The 20,838-nt window shown below is 38.7% G+C and overlaps 2 protein-coding genes across 11 annotated transcripts in view; both read left to right on the top strand.

Annotated features, from left to right (window-relative positions):
- Window positions 1–16,782, top strand: part of LOC145988513 (scoloptoxin SSD14-like) — a 176,014-nt gene extending 159,232 nt beyond the window's left edge. For all 10 annotated transcript variants that reach the window (XM_083123393.1, XM_083123398.1, XM_083123400.1 and 7 more), the window contains 7 exons: window positions 3,390–3,582; window positions 6,219–6,419; window positions 8,017–8,266; window positions 9,526–9,716; window positions 14,134–14,374; window positions 15,622–15,735; window positions 16,485–16,782. In XM_083123393.1, coding sequence (XP_082979519.1) covers window positions 3,390–3,582; window positions 6,219–6,419; window positions 8,017–8,266; window positions 9,526–9,716; window positions 14,134–14,374; window positions 15,622–15,735; window positions 16,485–16,631 — 1,337 coding nt within the window. In that variant the 3' untranslated portion in view covers window positions 16,632–16,782. The remainder of the gene's footprint in view (window positions 1–3,389; window positions 3,583–6,218; window positions 6,420–8,016; window positions 8,267–9,525; window positions 9,717–14,133; window positions 14,375–15,621; window positions 15,736–16,484) is intronic.
- Window positions 16,783–18,631: 1,849 nt separating this feature from the next.
- LOC145988950 (histone-lysine N-methyltransferase SETMAR-like) lies at window positions 18,632–19,087 on the top strand. The gene has a single exon (XM_083124253.1). It carries the CDS (start codon window positions 18,632–18,634, stop codon window positions 19,085–19,087), a length of 456 nt encoding a protein of 151 aa, XP_082980379.1.
- The last annotated feature ends 1,751 nt before the right edge of the window (window positions 19,088–20,838 follow it).

Raw genomic sequence — 20,838 nt, 5'->3', positions numbered from 1 at the left:
TTCGTCCAAGACGAATTTCTGGCTGTGCTGAAATGTAGGCAATTCCAGCAATACAGTTTGTTATTTGTTGTACTACCTGCCAACCAGTAAGTCTTATCGTAATTAGATGGTAAGAAATGGCACGTGTAATTCTTCTTCTGTTGCAATATTTGAAGAGGTGGAGTTGGTCGACGTTTCTTTATCAGTGCCGTCTTTTCTTCAAATGTCCTGCAAGCAAATGGTCTCTGAAGAATGTTGACCACAAGATCTTGATTTTCTTCGGACAATTGATTTGTTATGCACACGGAGGCACACACTACACACGCACAAACACACAATGAACTTTTTCTTTGCTTAAAAATACACTATGAAAACCTTCGCGAATCGCAATAGCACTCACATCCACACTCACAGCTTAGGACGGAAGCAAGTATTTTAACTAACCCCCGTACCCTCTTTTCACGAAGGGTCGCAAGACATTGTTGCCAATATTTGTTTCATTTCAGTTCTTCTATCCCACTGAAAGAGGAGAAAAATATGAATATTTTTAAAATCCAATTCAAGTATTCGCGCAACAACAAAATTTTCGAATGACATACGTTTATTTTACTGGATTACTAGATGCACTGCACAGAATTGTATTATGCAAGTACATACATATATATATGATTCTATAAATTCTGAATTTTTGCAAAAAGTCTAGTAGTTGGCAACCTTTTTTTTATGATACTTGTAAACTGCGGCATCTCTTGTCTCTCGTGTCCAGTGATGTTTCCGAGGGACACTTGTTTCTTGGCAGGAAACGAGGAGAAGGGGAGGGGGAGTGGTTGCTACCACTTTGGTGCCTATGCAGCTAGGAAAACAATGGTCTTTGAGACCTAATGCCAACCAAGGGCCTTTATTTTTTTAAAAAAAAGGAGGTGTGGGTGGGGGGAGAGGGGGGGGTAACGCGTAGACAATGCCGAATCCCATCGTGCCTCTTTCCGAAACCAGAGCCAATACGTATTCTCAAGTAACTCCGACACACTTTGGGGTTCCCATTAGGAATTGAACCTATTACCGATGACAACAAAAACGATTTGATTTGACTACGAAGTAGAGACACGGTTCGAATCCTGGCCTGTGCTGGGTGTTCCTTGTGTCTGTGCCTTCATCAATTTTATTGTATCATCTTCACGATTACCCAAAAGTGGCAGACAAGTGAAATAAAATAAACCAAATCAAACAATCAATCAACGATTTTATTTTTGTTGTTTGGCGATGCCTTTTTGCCACATTTGGTTAATCTCGGGGTAGAGAATGGGCGATGATGATGTGATGAAATTGATGAAGGGATACTCACAAAGAACACCCATGCCGAGGTCGGGGTTTGGAACCGGGTCCCCTGTTGTTGTAGTGTGCTGTGATAACCACTCCGGTAGGCCAAAACAGATGGGAGAAAAGCTCTAACTAATCGGGTACGGTTGTATCGATAAAGCAAACTGCATTTTCCCGCAGTGGTATTTTTAAATTGGATTTTCGAAACACCATCTTTGCATATGATTTGTCGTGTTTTTTAAAAGATTTTTTATTTCTTGATTTCCCTAGTTTCACAATCATTACTAAAGGATCTGGGCTCGAAAACTGGCCTGTGCATCGGTGTTTCTTTTCTTCACCCGTCTAATTTAATCAACGTTCATTGTCATGGCAAAGATTAGGTGATGAAAGAGCAACGCTAAATAAAAGAAATACAAATTATTTGCTTCCAGTGCATCTGCAGGCCACTTCGAAACCAGGAGTCTAGTGTTCTCTATTTATGAGTGTTCCTCATGACTTCCAAAAGCTCATTAGCTACTTATTATGTCAATTTAATCTTTACAGCTAGAAAAAGTGATGGAAGGTGGCAAATATTCAACATAGTAAAAGGTGGATGAACTGGTAATAATAGATACTTTTTGTACTTTATTCAAAAATATTCATAGCCTCCTCGATGCTGCAGTGGTAGTGTCGTCGCCTTCTAATCAAGGGGTCCCGGGTTCGATACCCGGTGGAGGCACATAGTAGTTCGAATCCTGGCCTGGACATGGGTGTTCGTTGTGAGGTTCCTTCATCAATTTCATCATATCATCAATCATCTTCATCTTCGTGATAACCAAATGTGGCAAAAAAGTGATGTAAAATAAACCAAACCAACAACAACAATAAGAACGCACTTTCTTTTGCCCAAATAAATACATTCGTATTTATGACCGTTTAGCTTACCTGCTTTTTTTTTGTTGGAGGCCAAGAGATTAGTATATTTAAATAAAAAAAAATACTTAGACGAGAGCGAGAGAGAGAGCGCGTAAGCAAATATTTGTTATTTAATCATTATATCTTCCATAATTGAAAAAAAAAAATAAAGCATAACATATCTAAGTATTTTTGTCTGCACATAAACAACAAAATTATATTTTTGCATCCCACATTATAGATACATATTATACAACGTGCATAAATACAGAGAACATAAGTACTGCAGACATTATCCCCCAAGTTCTGTAGAGGATTTACAAAGGAATCGAAGGGAAACCAATCCCCTATCTGTCCTATAGGAGATAGACTGGAGGACCTGAAAGCATGGGCTTTCAACCATTGAAGTGGGCGGCGAGGGGTAAGAGAGGTAGAGGCAGAAATCTTCCCTTTCCCTTCTGGCTGTCGGTTCTACCTGGAACTGGTGAGGCGGAGGAAATGCCAGCTAGTCCAGTCCTGCCGGCGCTGATGTCACCGAGGGACGAGAAGCGCGTGAAAAAAAGTATTGCATATGAACTGCGGCTTCAACAAGACAATAAATATTGTGATTTGAAAATAATTAGAGATGTGAGACTGATTGATCTATCTCTGCTAGACTAGGTACTCCTCAGTGTACGTCACTGGTCATGGATGTTGCATCATGACAATGCTCCACCTCACACGTTGCTCCTTGTCACAATTTATCTGCTAAAAAATCGCAATTCTGTTGTGCCCCATGCACCCTATTCTCCGAACTTGGCCCCTGTAGACTTTTTTTCTCTTTCCCAAACTGAAAACCACTTTGAAAGGATGGTGTTTCCAGACCATCGAGGAAATTCAGGAAAACGCGATGAGAGTACTGCGTTCCAAAATAGGAAGAAACAATGGCAATGGTGTATTGATGCTGGCAGGGGAGTACTTTGAAGGGGATAGTGGTTGAAAGTGTGTATCATGAGCAATAAAGCAAGAACATCAAAAGTTCAGTCTTTTTTTGAACACACCTCGTATTTGCTTTTCATTTATCACTTGCATTGTTGATAAAGACACAACCGTGTCTAGTGTGGGGTTCCAACCTGGAAATTCAATGCTATGGTATTGGCTTTCTAATCAAGCTATGTAAGATTACTAAAATTAGAAGTAGTTCCTTTTTTAACCTGCAGGGGGCCTCGCTGTTGCAGTTCCTGGTGAACTGAAGGGCTACTGGGAAGCTCATAAGAAGTATGGACGCTTGAGCTGGTCTCAGGTCATAGAACCAACAATTAAAGTATGTGAAGAAGGCTACAACATGACCAAGCACCAATACGACTCGTTGAACTTTGACGTGAAGAACATTTACAAGGACCCATGGCTAAGGTATGCAAGGTGATAGATCATTTCCATTGGTATTTGTAAAAATTATAATAGTAGTAAGTGTTTGTATTGTTTCTGTACACTGTAAAGTGCAATATTTGGGATTAATCAAATGTGCTGACAGATAAATGGTTAAAATTCAATTATGTGTAGTGAACCCTTGAGAATTCAGAAACCTACTACCAGAACTCACCTACTATCGGATTAAAAATTATAGATACTCAAGTTTAGACTGCAATTAGAAATTAATAAAAAAGAGTTACATCAAAATTTAGCTTATTCAATTCTGCGTTAATCTATGCTAACCATTTTTTTTCAAGCAGGCCTTGTATTTTTTATCGTTGTGAGAACAAAGAAGGGCCAGGTTTTTTTTTTAGTTTTGCAAACAATGACTCTTTTTGAAATTCTGCAAGTTAAAAACGGTTTGTCCGATCGTTGTGAAATTTTAGTACAGTGGAGGCTGAAAGGTTTTCAACACAATTCTTAATTTTCAAGTTTTCGAAAATTTGTCAAAAAACAATTTTCTTCAATTTTGCGAAACAACTTTTTCTTAGTATCGGATAGTCCTATAAGTACAATATTGGTCTTGTTGTGAAGCTCTTCGCATCTCTTTTTAAATGCATTGTCATTGTCAATTCACATTTCGAAACCGATTTTATACAGATTTTTATTCAGCGTAGTAAAGCTGTACGTGGAACGTGGCAACAACGGAAGCATTGACTTGCAACGCAAGCCCGTAGTTTCCATGGTTCAACGGACATTGCCACATTCCGCATACAGGATTACTCTGCTGAATAAAAATTGCATAAAATTAGTTTCGCAATGTGAATTGACAATGATAGTGCATTTCAAAATAGATGCGAAGAGATTCAAAGCAAGACCAAGATTGTATTTATATTGCTACCCAATACTATGAAAAAGTTGTTTTGCAAAATTGGAGAAAGCCATTTTTTTTGGACAAATTTTGAAAACTTTAAAATTTTAAAAACCTTTCTGCCTCCACTGTACTAAAATTTCACAACGATCGGACAACCCGTTTTTGATTTACATAGTTTCAAAGAGAGAAATCGTTTGCAAAACTAAAGAAGGCCCTTTTTTATTCTAAAGATTATAAAAAATATAAGGCCTACTCAAAGAGAAATTTGGTTATCATATATTAACGCAGAATTGAATAAGCTAAATGTTGATGTAATTCTTTTTTATGTATATCTACTGGTTAATTTTTACTTGAAGTTCAAACTCTAGTATCTATAATTTTTAATCTGATAGTCAGGGGTGCCCATCCTCCCCAAGCCCTATGATGCATCCCTCCCTATCCTGAATTATTTACTCAAATTATTTATATGTTTACTTTAGGTGTTGTTTACAATATATACATTAACATGTATATTGTATAGTACTTTGACATTGAAATAACATTTTACATAAATGATAACTTGTGACGTTGCAAAATTGTTGTAGCAAAATTATTGATAAATTCGTCATTTTACACCACTTCTAAAATATCAGTCTCACAGGATGAAATTATGGTAGCCATTAACAACTCAAGACGAACGTAGTCTGTTATTAATGATTCTTATGATACTCACTGTGTGTTCTGCAGCACAAGTTACCACTGGTATGGAGATCAGATCAGAATTTTATGCAATACCTGCAGTTCAAATTAAAAGACTACTGAATGAAAAAGCACGGTTCACTTTCATGCTTGCTAACATAAAACGTACAAAATTGCTCAGGCTCCCTGTCATTGTTAGTGTACTGAAACTTTTTCTGACCAGTTTGTCAGCTTGGCTAACTTTGTATTAATGCAAACAGCACCCCCCCCCCCCCTTTCCAGACCGATTCTAAAGGCATAAGCGTTGGTGTGTTACTTCAACACCATTGCCGCGATCACTTATAGGTACAAAAACTGTACATAATAACCATAACTAAAAGTTGATAAAAAGTCAATCAACCGAAACCTCACCCCACTCATTTTTGTGTGAAGATATATAAAATTGGTAGCTAAACTATATAATTTTGTCCCCCCCCAAAATTTCCTAGTATCACAAGAGACTCCGCCATAAATCTTTTCTGTTTTGTAAAGGGCCATTTCAGCCACGGTATATATTTTGTGATTTGTATGAACAGAAACACGTGTCCGTATTTCTGTGTATGGAAACATTTGTTTCGGCTCATACAAACCATATGTTTCTAGAAACATTTCATACAAATCCCATGTTTCTAGAAATTGATGTTTCAGCTCATACCAACCATGTGTTTTATGGAAGGTATTTGTTTCAGCACATGTAGATCCCATGTTTCTGGTAACATATTTGTTTCAGCTAATACAAATCCCGTTTTTATAGAAATATACATGTTTCAGTTCATGCTAACCAGGTGTTTCTAGAAATATATGTGTTTCAGCACATACAAACTCCATTTTTGTGGAACATTTTTCAGTCGCACAAATTCTGTGTTTCTAGAAACACATTTCTTTCAGTTCACACAAATCCAGTGTTTCTGTAAACATATTTCTTTCCTTTCGTGCAACACCATGTGTGTCTCAAAAGCTATTTGTTTGCTGATATTTTTTTGTTGATATACATGAAATCAGGATCAAGAATTTAAAATTAATATTTCTTCTTATTGTGCAATAGGAAGTTATTTGTCAATCCTATGACAGGAGACATATATCCGGAGGGAAGTCTTATTAAAAATACAAAGCTGTGTAACACATTGAAGATAATAGCAAAAGAAGGAGCAGATGTTTTTTATACGGGATCACTAGCTGATAAATTTGTGGAAGATGTTCAGAAATTAGGAGGAATAATTACAAAAGAAGATATGGAAAACTATCAGTAAGTACTATTGCTAACTATACTAGTACTGTAAGAAAAATGCTAAAATATTTGTAAAAGCAGCTAAAGAGAGAGGTTTGGAAGTTAGCAAAGAGAAAACTAAATATATGTTTACTGGCAGAAACCAAGTGTTAGGTAATAATCAAAATCTAATTATTGACCGCAACTCGCTTGAATCCATTTCCAAATTCAAATACTTAGGAGTAATACTAACAAATGAAAATGATATTAAAGAGGAAATAAAGAGCAGGCTTAATTCAGGAAATGCATGTTACTTCTCTCTTCATAAACTTTTATCTTCTCGTATAATATCTAAGAAACTTAAAGTTAAAATATACAAGACAGTAATTTTGCCTGTATTATTATATGGATGCGAAACTTGTTCCCTTACATTGAAAGAGGAACATAAATTGATAGTATTTGAAAATATGATCCTTAGGAAAATATTTGGGCCTAAAAGGGATGAGGAGACAGGTGAGTGGAGAAGGTTACATAATTTAGAACTACATAATTTGTATTCATGTCCAGATATTATTAGAATGGTTAGATCAAGAAGACTTAGGTGGGCAGCCCATGTGGCATGAATGGCAGAGGAAAGAGGAGTTTACAGGATTCTTGTTGGGAAACCTGATGGTAAGAGACCTGTAGGAAGGCCAAGACGAAGATGGAGGGACAACGTTGAGATGAACCTAAAGGAAATCGGTAGGGATGGAAAAGATTGGATTGATCTTGCTCAGGAAATGGGACCGATGGAAGGTTTGTGTTGCTGCAGCGATAAATCTTCAGGTTTAAAGTTTGTTTAAGTACTGTTGCATTCTTTTTTTGCTTGTTTTTAACTTTTGTAACCTAGTTTTCCATAGTAAGGACATTGGACTCATCAGAAGATGATAAGACATTAAAACAACAACAATATAATAATAATAATAATAATAATAATAATAATAAGGTATATTCCTCCACTCCCTCGCCCTAGAGGTGATTAGATCCTTTGAGGTCATAGGGTAGGTTCAATGGGGATGCCTACATTCTAGGCATGAAAAATAAAAACATGTTGGAAACATGTTGCTGGGATACCAAACTTTGTGTGGTGAATTTTTTGCAAATTTTGGACCAAGCTAAGGTTGGTGCATATTGGATCTACTAGTGTCAGTTTATAATTCTGACTTAATGCAGGAATCTCCCATGCTTAGGCAGCCACAAGCCTCTCAGTCTGCCATGGACCATTGGTTGGTTCAGACATGAATCATGGTAGTGCTAGCTCCACTGTTGGTGGTAGTTTGCAGAAACATTTCCAGCAGCCCTCGTATAAAATACAAGAGATAAAATAAATGCATGCTCGATGTTATTTACTTGAGACAAATTTGGTTTCTGTAGTCGACACTTAGTGTTTGCTTCATCTGCTATGATATTATTATATATACACATACATATTGAGCATCACTTATATTGACATCTAGACAAATGGAATCAAACTGCAAGGTTACAAACGAAAATGAAATATAAATATCTATGATATAGGTTTCACCATTTCCATGTGGTGAAGTGTTCAACATTTGTTGTGCAAATAAGTATTAAATTCCATTTCAACTTTCAACAGTGTGAGGTGGAAGGAGCCGATCACCACTCACCTCTATGGAGGGGAGACAGTGTACAGCATGCCTCCCCCAGGAAGTGGTCTTATCTTAGCGTTCATCCTTAATATTCTGGATGGATATCATTTCACTCCTGACAGCATCAGCACGTTGGACAAAACGGTCACCACGTACCACCGCATTGCGGAAGCCTTCAAGTATGCCTTCGCCAAGAGGACCGAGTTGGGAGACCCAGATTTTGTGGATCTGTCTAAGGTGAGTATTGGCATACAGTGATTCTAGAGGGCAGAGGACATAAAGTCAAACAGCTTTTCTTAGGAAAGTTTTGTGCAGACATGTGGCACAGATTCAGGGTTGCCACTGACATATATTTTCTGTTGGAAAATTATACAATTTTTTAGTGTATGATGAACAGATGCAAGAATACATGAAAATCACTCGGTGTTACGTCTAAGCTCTTACGTTGTTCATCTTGATGTTCTCTAAATGCTGTGTATATCTGTCAGTATTTTTTGGTGACATTCTGTATATGATATTCATTTCTTTTTAGCAGTGTTCAAATTAAAGGGGGATTGGAACCCCGCCTCCTTCTGGAACCTGGAAAAGCCAAGGAATTTGTTTTGCCGAAATAAGTGCAAACCCAGACATACCATTTTGGTGATGACATAATATGAATAATGATTTGTATTTGTAGAACAATGACGTGTTTCTACCACATGCTTGTTGTCATTGCGAATAACAAGTTCCATCTATTCAATGAGTTTAGACACCATCTGGGTGCACTGTTCAAGGGATACATCTTCCAACACTCAATGTTCTCATGTTGTTGCTCCAGAGTTCGTGGTACTGGTGAGATACATTGTTTCTTCAACATTTATTCCCTGCAGAAACTCATCACACAGTGCCCGGTTTCCAGGCTTATGTGTGGTGTGGCTCCATCTTGCTGGAAAACTGGCTGATGGAAATCCAGATTATGCAGATCATAAAATGTCAGTAAATCTGCATGTAACTGGACGATGACCTGCTACGAATCACTAACTTCATCTCATTTCCATGATAGGGCCTCCCCGATGGTGCAGTGGTAGTGCCGTCACCTTGTAATCAAAGGGTCCCAGGTTCGATACTTGGTGGAGGCCCATAGTTGTTCGGATCCCACTTTAAACTGTAGGTCCAGTCCCGATTAGCCTTACTGTGCATAGAGTGGACTTAAAACACCAACTTAATCAATCAATCATTTCTATGTTTCAGTTAACTTTTCTTTGCCCTGCCCTGTATGTGAACTAGTAAGAAGAAAGTATTTATTATGACAATTCCCTGGCTCTGTGGCCAAGCATGTTAACTGGTTGACTTTTGATCTCTCCACTGAAGTTTCTGGGTACAAGTCCCACAGCATAGCTGTTATTTGTGAGCACTGTGTTTTTCTTTTTTCTTTTATTGAACTTTGTGCTCTATCACTTTTTATAATGTGCTCAGTATACTCAACAATTGCAGCTTATGAAATCATTCAATTTCAGCTTATGGCCAACCTGACATCCAAGGAGCATGGAGAAGATATTCGCCAGAAAATAGAGGATGATAAGACTCATAATGACCCTGCATATTATGGAGCCGTGTTCTACACGAGGGACGACCACGGAACATCTCACGTCTGCGTTCTTGCACCGAATGGTGATGCAGTGTCCGTAACAAGTACAGTGAATATATAGTAAGTAGGAGCAACTAATTTGGAAGTATGCAAGTAGAAATTGGCAAATACATTAAAAACATGTTCATATTGAAATGTGTTCATCCAAAACTATTTTTAAGGCACATAAAACTTTACTTTCCTGCTGGCAATGATTACACAGAAATGTACATTTATTACAGGTACAGCTATCATAATTCAACAAACAATCTGTTTCTGGTAAGAAAACACCCATCCTTTTCAAAACGGAATTTTATACAAAACTCTTGTCAAATTCAGCAATGATTCTGTCCAAGATGACAAGAAACAAATGGTTTGGAAACCTGTGGTCATTTCATAAATTTATTTTGGCTTTTTATACAGAGTTTTGCATGTTAGATTGCACCAGATTACCATTTTTCTTACATAAACTATTCTTTAGCAAGTTTAACAAACACAGGATCCAAAAAGTGGTCAGGCACATCATGTTTGACTCCCGCGTTTGCAACAACTCAAACCTATCACATGCAGCAGGCAAACTGGTTGCACTAGCGCCCCTAGGGGTAAGCGAGGAAACAACAGGAACAGGAAGTCAATCCCACAGTGAAGCTTCGAGTTTCCCAAGTGGATGGTGGCAGAGGCCACCGAAATTAATAGAAGTATGTTTCGCGGAAACCAGTACATACATGCTCTCTCTAGCCATCCCCCCAAGCAAAAAGCCAATGTATGGCTGAACTTTTATTGAAGAGCCTTCTCCTACTGTTGCAGAGAAGAGGATCTACGAGAGGAGATAGCCACAATCACTGAAATAGCCCTGAAACATGGCTACACTGAGGCACAACTTTCCACTTGGTGCAGTAAAGCGGAAATACAGGTCAGACACCCTAACCAACCACAATCAACCCATCCGCAAGCAACCCAGCCACAATCAACCTCCAGTGGCCAATATAAATGGTCCGCCTTCCCCTACCATCCCACCACTTCCAATCGCATATCCAAAGCCCTTCTCCCATATGGCATCAAAGTAGCGCACAAACCCAATTCCAAAATGGCTGATAAACTGAACAAACACAAACGGTACTTCCTCTCCCCCCTTGATAACCCAGGTGTATACGATGCAGAGTGTGAATGCAAGGCTCATTACATCGGCAGGTCCATCAGATCTCTCAATGAAAGAATCCAACAGCACCTAGCAGATGCGAAAATAGCCCAACCCGCTACTGGTCTTGCTAAACATATCAAATACAATAGCCATAAAATTCAAAAGGTTCAAGTCAAACACACTGCCCACACACTCGTAGACACCAAAATCAAGGAAACGCATGCCATATTGCACTTCCCGCACGAGCTAAACATCGATAGCGGGCAAGCACACCACACTTGGATTCCCCTACTACAACAGTTTTCGCCGGAAATAGCAAACTACGCAGAACGAGACGCACAGTTAACAACAGCGCACCTAGCGGCAGCCAGAGAACTACAAACAAAAGACGCACGCCAAGCAACAGTACTGCAAATTCCAACGAGGATGGTGGCAGTGGCCACTAAAATTAATCGAAAAAGAAAAAACAGCTTCGCGGATAAAAGTGAGTACTAGTTTCTCCGTATTTATATTAGGGATGGGCCGATATGAAATTTTGGCCGATACCGATAAAGTACCGATATAAAATTTACCGATACCGATAACCGATATTCTACCGATCCGATATAAAATTAAAAATGGTCCTTGAAGAACCTGAAAGGTTCACTGACCTCCTTAATAAATGTGTGTTTCAAGGTGACTGCAGTGCTAAAGAAATTGCATATTTAGACATTTATTTTTTTTTAAAGTAGGGCATCGAGATTATCCATAAAAATTACAACAAAATGGCAAAATGTTGCACTAAATTATCAGATATTTATCGATATATCGGATCGGTAAAATAATCGGTAATTTTACCGATAAACCGATACACCGATATGCCTATATCGGCCGATACCGATAGAGTACCGATTAATCGGTCCCATCCCTAATTTATATACTACCACGTCTCACTTTTCCCAATTATGAATATGAAATCTAATTGATTTATATTAACATAAAGCACAAGTAAACAAAAACTTACACATAATGAAACCACTTCAACTATTTCGTAATTTATTAACATCTTGAACCAGTTAGTAAAGGAATTAGTTACCTGCTTTGCAATATCGGATATGTATAAAAGTAACAAATTAATTTCCTTTATGTAATTAATAATACTATATTTTTAATTGAATATTTTTTTTTTACTTTTAACCCTTAAACGACCGCCCATCATCATATTTACGCCAATGACCGTCTGTCACCTATAGGTGACAAGATGGTTTTGCGTGTAGTATCTGACTTTTTGGACATACTGTGACTGATTATGTTCGGATATACATGTTTTGAGTTCTGCATGAGTCATGAGGTATGTGATGAACAATGTTTAATATCATTTCGGTTATATGGGGGAGGGGGTCAGCCCTCCGAAAATCACGTTCTATTTTCTTTTCCAGCTATTTTCTCATTTCTGGGATATATAATGGGCTGCTTTATCAAAGAGAATTAAAGACAGATATTTCAATAAGAGAGAAAATAAGCGGCAGTTTATAAGAAGTTGAAAATGTCATTACTTGGTACAAACGTGTGCATAATCGCTGATGAAACGAGTGTCTATAGATTTTTTATTTTTTTATGTCATTGGAGATAGAAGATATTTACTGCATTCTACTCTGTACCACAGCGCTTTTCTTCTATAGCGGTCACAAGCTGCACGTGTGAGAGAGCTTTCTCCAAGCTTACAGAAGTTAAAACTAAATTTAGAGCAACTCAGAAGCAGGATAGATTGGAAGCCCTGCTCTTGCTATTTGTGGAACAGGAAAAAGCTTAGTCCATTGAAGTTATTGATGAGTTTAAGAACATTGTACCTTTTGACAGACGTCTCTTGTTATAGATGACGTGTAACATTTTGTGTGTGTGTAATTTCTATGCAATTTGATTATTTTCTACTACATACATTCAGAAATTTTCAACACTGTAAAGGAATATAAATTCACTAAATGACAAACATTAGTGAAGTTAAAGAGCCAAGTGATTGTGTTGCAAAATATGCTATTAAAAAAGGTACAAGACCTTATTTTTTTTCTTTGTGCACACCCAAATGTAAAGTTCTAGCTACGCCTATGCTGAGAGGAGTCACGTCGCTGGGACAAAATATTTTACGATGCCTTTGTTCATTTCCAAACAGGCGTCAGCATGTCAGAAGAGTGTTTTCCACTCTCTCCTCAGCCATGCTCTGCTATTTTTGGCTTCAGTGACATGTTTATCCAGCCCACGGGGGGAGAAAGTATGGGGGAGGGGCTGGTGGCTGTCTTCGAATTCATTGTCTTTGCAGGGTTACAAGTGGTCGTGTGTACTTTTGCAGTGATGAACTGTTTGTGTGCTCTTGTGTCTGCTTTTTATACAGATCAGTGGCGGAGTGTTGTGCCGGTTTTCCATTTCTTTCCCCTACAACATGAGTACAGGTGTGCAAGATGACAAGAAATGTAAATGTAAAATTCCCACTGAAAACACATTGGTCGTTCGTGCATTTTCTGGCAAGACTCACTTCGTTGTCTAAGGGTTAATAACATTACAAATATGTATATTGTGTAATTTACACATATGTTTGTGGGGGAGGGGGTTTGTAGATGAAGAACTTTCCCCCCCACCAGTTTTCAATGATTTCGCACCCTGTCAACTGTGTTTTTTATTCCCTCTAACATGAACATGAATAAACTATTAGTTGATCTATGTGTATTTTCAAGTGTTGATTTTGCCTGGTTACCTTAGGGAAAATAATCTTCAGGATACGTCCAATATGCACAACTGGGAAAGCCTTTCCACCCAAACTTTCTCCTCCATTCCTAACTTAACTGGAATGGTAGGCATGCATGGGGACATTGAATTTTCATATACAGAAGAAAATCTATACGTTTCAAACTTTCAGAGGGCAAATAACCACTGGGAGCTCATCTTTAAAATGAGAAAATGGCATGTTGAAGCTTACTTGACCACATATTTGTCAGACCTGTAAGATTGCCAGGATCTGTGCTGGTCTAGTCATTAGGGTGTCCGATTGCCATTTGGGAGACCCAGGTTCGATTCCGGGGGTGAGTCATCTATGGTAGGATTTTTTCTGACCTTCAGTTTTCTGCGGCTTCCCAGCCTCTTAAAGCACTGGCTGGATGGGGTGGTGGGTAAGGGCAGCAAGAGTATGGTACTGACCACATCACCTGCAAATATGGCCAGGATCATGAATGTGTGCAATGAGCACAGGAAATTTTATCTTGATCTCTACGTGTAAGGTGTTTATCTAACCCACCCTCATATACCTAAAATAATCCATTGTTGCGATGTAAGATCTGTCTCTTGGTATATGCACCACCAGGCATTGATTAATTTTCTCCATTCCAGTTTTGGGGCCAGCGTAACGTCTGAGCAAACGGGTATTCTGATGAACAGCGGCATGGATGATTTCTCGATTCCTGGCTTCAAGAACTTCTTCAACATCCCCCCCTCGCCAGCCAACTTCATCGCTCCCGGCAAGCGGGCGCTCTCATCCATGTGTCCTTCCATTGTTGTCGACAAGAATGGTGATGTGATTCTTGTCATTGGAGCTTCTGGTGGCACGAAGATAACAACAGCCACTGCATATGTAAGTGCACTAAATTGTTCTCACTTACACATTTTTAAAATTATCTTTCGTGAGTTCGCATGCATAACACATTAACATATTTGCCTCCAAATTTTTAACCTGACAGTCCCTTTCGACTCAAATTTTGCATATTATTATTATTATTTTGAAAAGTGTCAATCTTCAGCAAATGTATAATTGCTGAAGCATACTCATTTGATAATTTCGGGAGCCAGCCCAGTGGCTGAACATGTTAAGTGGTAGACTTTCACCAAATTTCCTGAGTTTGACTCCCACCCCTGGGTATGGCTGTTATTTGCAAACATCCCTTCATCAATTTCATCTAATCATGACTCATCCCGATCATTGTGATTATGGACGTCCACAGGATTTTTTCCAGGGAGGGGCAAGGAAGGTATTTTTTTCCAATGGGGTCAACATGGCATATTTTCCCCAATAATAGTGTTCATCCCTCAAAAAACATTGCTTACATTTGAATTTATCATGTTCGTGCAATAATTAACACACATTATTGTGGCTGAAATTAAATTATATGTGTGAAATATGTAATTTTTGGTTGACTTTCGTTTTCCGGGGGGGGGCACGGGCCCCCCCTTGCCCCTCCTTCCGGACGCCCATGATTGTGATTAGCCAAAAGTGGCAGAAAAGTGACACTAAATAGGTAAAATGGAAATATAAATAGATAACTTTGAACTTTTATTTTAAAAAAAATGTTTCTCATTTCACTATTAATGCAGTTGTTGGGCTCCAACAGTGTAATGATAGCTTTATGTATCAAAACATTATTGACAAGATTCATTGTACAACTGTCTCTATTTATGTTGTTAAATTTCTCCCAGTGTTATAACTGTAACATTGATCAAATTACACTTTGATGAGGAGAATATGTGTTTTCCTGAAACGTTACATCATAAAAGGTGCGTTACTTGCTTGAAACAACCATACATTAAAAGTTGTCATGCAAAAAGCTAGTGGATTAAACATACAGTAAGTGCAAAAAGTGTATGGGGTCTTGTGTGATCAAATCAGGATACAAGCACAATGCAATGACAAGAATCAACATGACAGAATATTGCTTCCTTGTCAGCTGAATAAAAGAATGGAAGGGAAATGAGCATCAGAAATGTTTGTAGAGGGGAGGCAATGTAGGTCAGATCTTTGATATAAAATCAGTTAAGAAATTTGTAATGTTTTTATGATTTTTATTAGTGTTACTTTTTTTTAGACTTGTTGAATTGCTTTTCCAGGTGATCATTCGGAATTTGTGGTTTGGAGAAGATATCAAGACGGCGATAGATGCAAGAAGGATCCACCACCAGCTGTATCCAATGTCGATTTCTTATGAATATGGCGTTCTAGGTGTAAGTACTCATGTGGATTGTATTCGTAATAGGACTAGTACTTGCAGGTGGTGATGTGATGCGATTAGAAGCCAATTCAGCATTCTATGTCATTAGAAGCACAAAATTTAACCTAGGACCTTTTAAATTCCAGATCATAATGTTTAGCCTATGTGCTATTGCAGAAGCCTGGATTTTTCATGATAAAAAATATAGTGCATATTTGGAATTTCAAGTGCATGTTTTGATATTTTAGAGCATGTTAGCCCCTATCTTGGAATAACTTTAATGATATTTGGAGTGACGAACAGCACTGACTTTGCTACTTTAAAAGTAATGATAGCATAGTTACTTTCCAAAGTAAGTGAGTGCCTCCCCAATTGCATTGTGAAAACGTCGCCACCTTGTAATCAAGGTCAGGGTCAATACCCGGTGGAGGCATATAGAGGTTCGCATTCCACTTTAAACTGTAAACTGTAGGACCAGTCCCAATTAGCCTAGCCTATCTGTGCATAAAAGTGGACTTAAAATGAAATCCCAGCCTGTGCATTGGTGTTTTTGTTGCGAGTATGCATTCATTAATTTCATCATATCATCACTCATCCTATGATTAGCCAAAAAGGGCAGAAAAGCAAACTAGATAAACCAAATGAATTAGAAAAGGGAGCATAAAAAATACAAATAACACACGAGACATTAACCATGTACTAACAGGAATCACAGTTTTCCTTTAAACTTTCATAAGATTTCAGCTTTTTTTCTTTTTGCAGCAAATTGTGAAAGAACTTGAGAAACTTGGACACAAAATGACAAGATATAAACAGAGAGGGTCCGTCGTGTGTGCTGTTTCAAAGGAAGGTGGCTCAGTGTATGGAAATGCAGACTTTAGAAAAGGGGGAGACGCGTGTGGCTTTTGATAGAACCTCTCGTTCCTAGAGGCTGGTGCAGTTGTTAATTTTTTTTTCTGAAAATTAACTGTGTATGTAGTCTCTCGCTGGACAAACATTATTTTAGAAAAGTTTTTTAAAAAGTAAAAGTTTATTTTTAATAAATCAGTGTTGGAAAATATATTTATTTGATCAATTATTCTTTGCAGTGAAGCACCTCAGTGCAAGGTAAGTGCATTTGTAAAGTACATCTTTACACTTTGCTGGTGTATGTATGATAAATGTTGAGTTTTGTGCAAGGTGGATTCACTTAAATCACTTTAAAGAAAAAAAATATATATAGAATAATGTCCATAAAGATTTTGTAAAGATCAGAATCACTTTTGGTGAAATTACATTTATGTCATAATCATTGAATGGTGTTTATTAGTCTCTAAGAAAGGAAAAAATATATACAGGGGTGCCAAGAAAAATGTATACACACTTTAAGAGATGTTATCTCTGTGTTACTTTTTGAAGTTGATGTTTGTTCAAAAGTTGGAATTAATTAAATTAGTGCAATGTCACCATGCGAAAAGCAGGATGGTCGCCGTTTCAAGAGTGCAAGACCATTGTGTGTGTAATTTGTAATTCGAGAACACTGTGGAAGTAAGGTGAGAATAGAGGCGTGAGTATGTATTTGTTGATGAAACCCCACAAATAGAAGTCACACGGTGTAAGGTCCGGTGATCTTTGGAACCAAAACATTGCACAAAACACTTGAGTGATGTGGGTGTTGCCCCCTAAAAAAAAACACTTGAATTTGAAATTACCGCATTAATGTAAATTACTATGTCTGAAAACAAATTATAGTGTGAAATATATACTTTTATGTTGAAACTCGATTTCTGAGGGACAGGTGTGGCCATCCTTGCTCCCTCCCCCCCTTTTCTACATTCACCCAGAAATTTAGTGTAGAGGAATCTTATTGCCGTTATTAAATGATATTAAACTCTTAAAGAAAATGAAGTATTTTTAAGCCGATTAGAGTTCAAAGCAACTGCGGGGGAAGGAGGTGCAGTAGTCCAGCCACAAGGGGCAATTGACATTGTCCCTCCCCAACCATGACACGGAAATAAATTCTAGGCAGGCAAACATTAAAATAAAAGAAAGCAAGAATCTAAGAGTAGCAGGACAAAAGAATACTCAAGATGGAATTAGTTTTCACGTCTTTCTTGAATTATTTCTTTCAGATGGCCAAGAGCACCTGCAGGGGGCACAGAGGGGCAATTTCCCCCTCGATATCAAATTTTATAGAAATAAAAACACATTTCATAAAATTTTCTTCCTCGCTTCGCTCACAACATCTGCTTTTCTTAGTCTTGTCAAGTTCAGAATTATAGCTAGGGGGCGGCGAAGTTGGCCCTGGGCTCCAAACGATCTAAATGAAAAAAAATGTATAAGAGAATGCCATGGCATCTCATGAATTCTCTTGTGCCACATTAAATCAATATTGTATTCAGATTGCAAGAATTTGGATCTAAAAATTTGCTTGCTCGCTTCGCTCGCAATGTTATTGTTTTCTGTAATGCATTGTAAATTGCCAGCTAGAGAAGTTATAAGTACTACTACTATTGCTGCTAACCAGTTGTGTCTTAAGTGCATCAACACAATTGTTTAAGATTAAAAAGAGTGCAGCACATTTCAGAGACAATTTATTTATTCGTTATGGTGCCTCTATGTTGCTGCATTATATACATATATGTATATATAAATATATGTATGTACGAGGGCAAATCGAAAAGTCTTTGCACCTATTTTTTTTTCTAGCTTGTTATTAAGTGTTATTACAAAAGTGAGATATACGAGCGATGCAGTAGGCTTTTCTTGGAACGGCCCTATTGTAACTTCAGATTTCTTCCACGGCACAGCACTGTTATCAGTTGGCAAAGATGGCCGGAGTGCTCAGGAAGTTCACGCCATATGAGCAGCGAAGTGTTATTCGTTTTTTATGGTGCCAAGCACAAACAGCCACAGATATCCACAGGGAAATGGAGCTAGTGTATGGGGACAAGTGTTTATCAGTGCAAAGTGTGCAGTGGTGGTGCAAGGAGTTTCAAACTGGATGGGAAAATGTGGAGGACAATGAGCGATCAGGCCGACCTCATTCCTCGCTGACACCGGACAACATTACCCGTGTTGATGAAATTGTGAAAGCTGATCGACGTGTTCGTCTGAAAGACATTGCCACTGAACTTGGCATTTTGTATGGTAGTGTTTACATTGTTCACGATTTGTTGGGATACCACAAGGTGTCGTGTCGGTGGGTTCCTAAGCTTCTTGATGGTGTCCACAAGGGCAAACGAATGGTCATGTCAATGAACAATTTGCAACGTTACGTCGACAAAGGTGACAGTTTCCTGGACCTCATTGTTATTGGCGATGAAATGTGGATACTGCATTACACTCCTGAGTCAAAACAGCAGAGCATCCAGGCTCGCCAGTAAAGAAGAAAGTCCGAATAACATCATCGACCAGTAAACTGATGCTCACAGTGTTTTGGGACAGTCTAGGACCGCTCCTACTGGATTTCCTGTCAAGAGGTGAAACCATCAATGCAGAACGCTACTGTCTCACACTCTCCCATCTGAGAGCAGATTAAAAACAATCATGAGGGTGGGAGATTATGGAGCACCCCCATACAGCCCAGACCTAACCCTTAGTGATTACCATCTTTTTGGTCCATTGAAGAAGTTCCTGGCAGGACAGGTTCATGAACGACGTTCGTCGTCGATTCAGTGATCAGCCAGCCACCTTCTATGCAACGGGCAATGGGACAAGTGCCTCAACAGGTGTGGTGATTACGAGGTTCACTATTTATATTTTGAGCCTAACAATGAAAAAACAGGAATTTGGCATTGAAAACTGCTTTATTGTTTTTCGAAGTATTCTCCTTTATGGTCAATACACTTTTGCATTCGTTCGAACTACAGCGCCTAGAATAACGTAGTGTGGAAGACGGCATGCTTCTGCGCTCTCAGGCTGGTTCCACTCGAAAATGATCCGCTAGAGGCGCTGGTGTTGACCCCGGTGCTTGGTGTTCGACTGCTTATAATGGAAGTAAATGGAGTTTTCGCTGCAACGTCTGATTCTTTTACATGAAGCATTTCTATGAATGTCATAATTGCTATGATATTTGGTACAGTGGTCGCGAAGATATTAACAAACAATCTAGACAGTCGACCACGTCCTGTTATCGTCATACTTTCGTTAATAATACGGGAGAAAAAATACGCGTGGAATGTTCTTGGCAACTAAATTTTTGTGTATGAATTAGGTTCATTATTATTATCATCATCATCATTTCTTTTAAAAATATACACACTGAAGCATTTGTATTTTTGATATTTACTGCCTCTTTTCTTCTGATTTAAACTAATCGCGGCGATGATGATAATAATGATTGCATGAAACGACAAGGGGAACCCCACAAAACTTTCTTAGTGCCATCGACATGAGTGTAAGGCAACTTTCAAAGCAATGGGACAAGCGACACGGGATGTTCACACTGTCACACGAGTGACACACACTTCCAGACTTTAAAATAGCATTCATTGCACATGAGGGTCCAAACAGCAAACGACACGTTCATATGGCGTATTCGCGTGCTACTTGTTACTTCGGTCGGAAAGCTCCTTAAAGGAAGGGTGCTGAGACCGAAGCGATGTGCTACAGGGGGAGTTCCCAACTAAGGGACAAGCGACATGGTGCCTTCAGTCTATTAGCAAGCGTTGCTTGCGAACAACAGATAGGCGACACGATAAACCGCACATTACAACAACAGATCTAGGCGACACGATAAACCACACGTGTTCGCTTTGTCGCTTCTGCGTCGCTCAAACTGGGCCATTTCCTCAATAGCTTGCAACATGTTGCCGTGGTTTGTTGTTCGCGCATACGCGATGCAATGAGTGTCTTGCTTTAGTGAGATTACGCACCCAAGCGGCACGCGACACTTATCGCTTGAGGATTTCACCAACCGAACGCTGGCCTGTGCTTCCCGTCATGCCGCTACGATGTGAAATGTTGCTCTTGATTGGCTCCTTTCCAAGCAACATGTGTCACTTTGGTATGAAAGTTGCCTTGGACTGAATGACCCATGTCGCTTTGGTGTGAAATCCTCGTATCGTTTGTGGTGTAAAATCTCCTTGAGGAAACTGTGCAGTCAGAGCTTTTGTCCCTACGGTTCGAAAGGCTG

The sequence above is a fragment of the Lepisma saccharinum genome, chromosome 6, assembly GCF_977018435.1.
Source record: "Lepisma saccharinum chromosome 6, izLepSacc3.1, whole genome shotgun sequence".
In the NCBI taxonomy this organism is placed as follows: domain Eukaryota; kingdom Metazoa; phylum Arthropoda; class Insecta; order Zygentoma; family Lepismatidae; genus Lepisma; species Lepisma saccharinum.
This window is presented reverse-complemented; position numbering and strand designations above follow the sequence as displayed.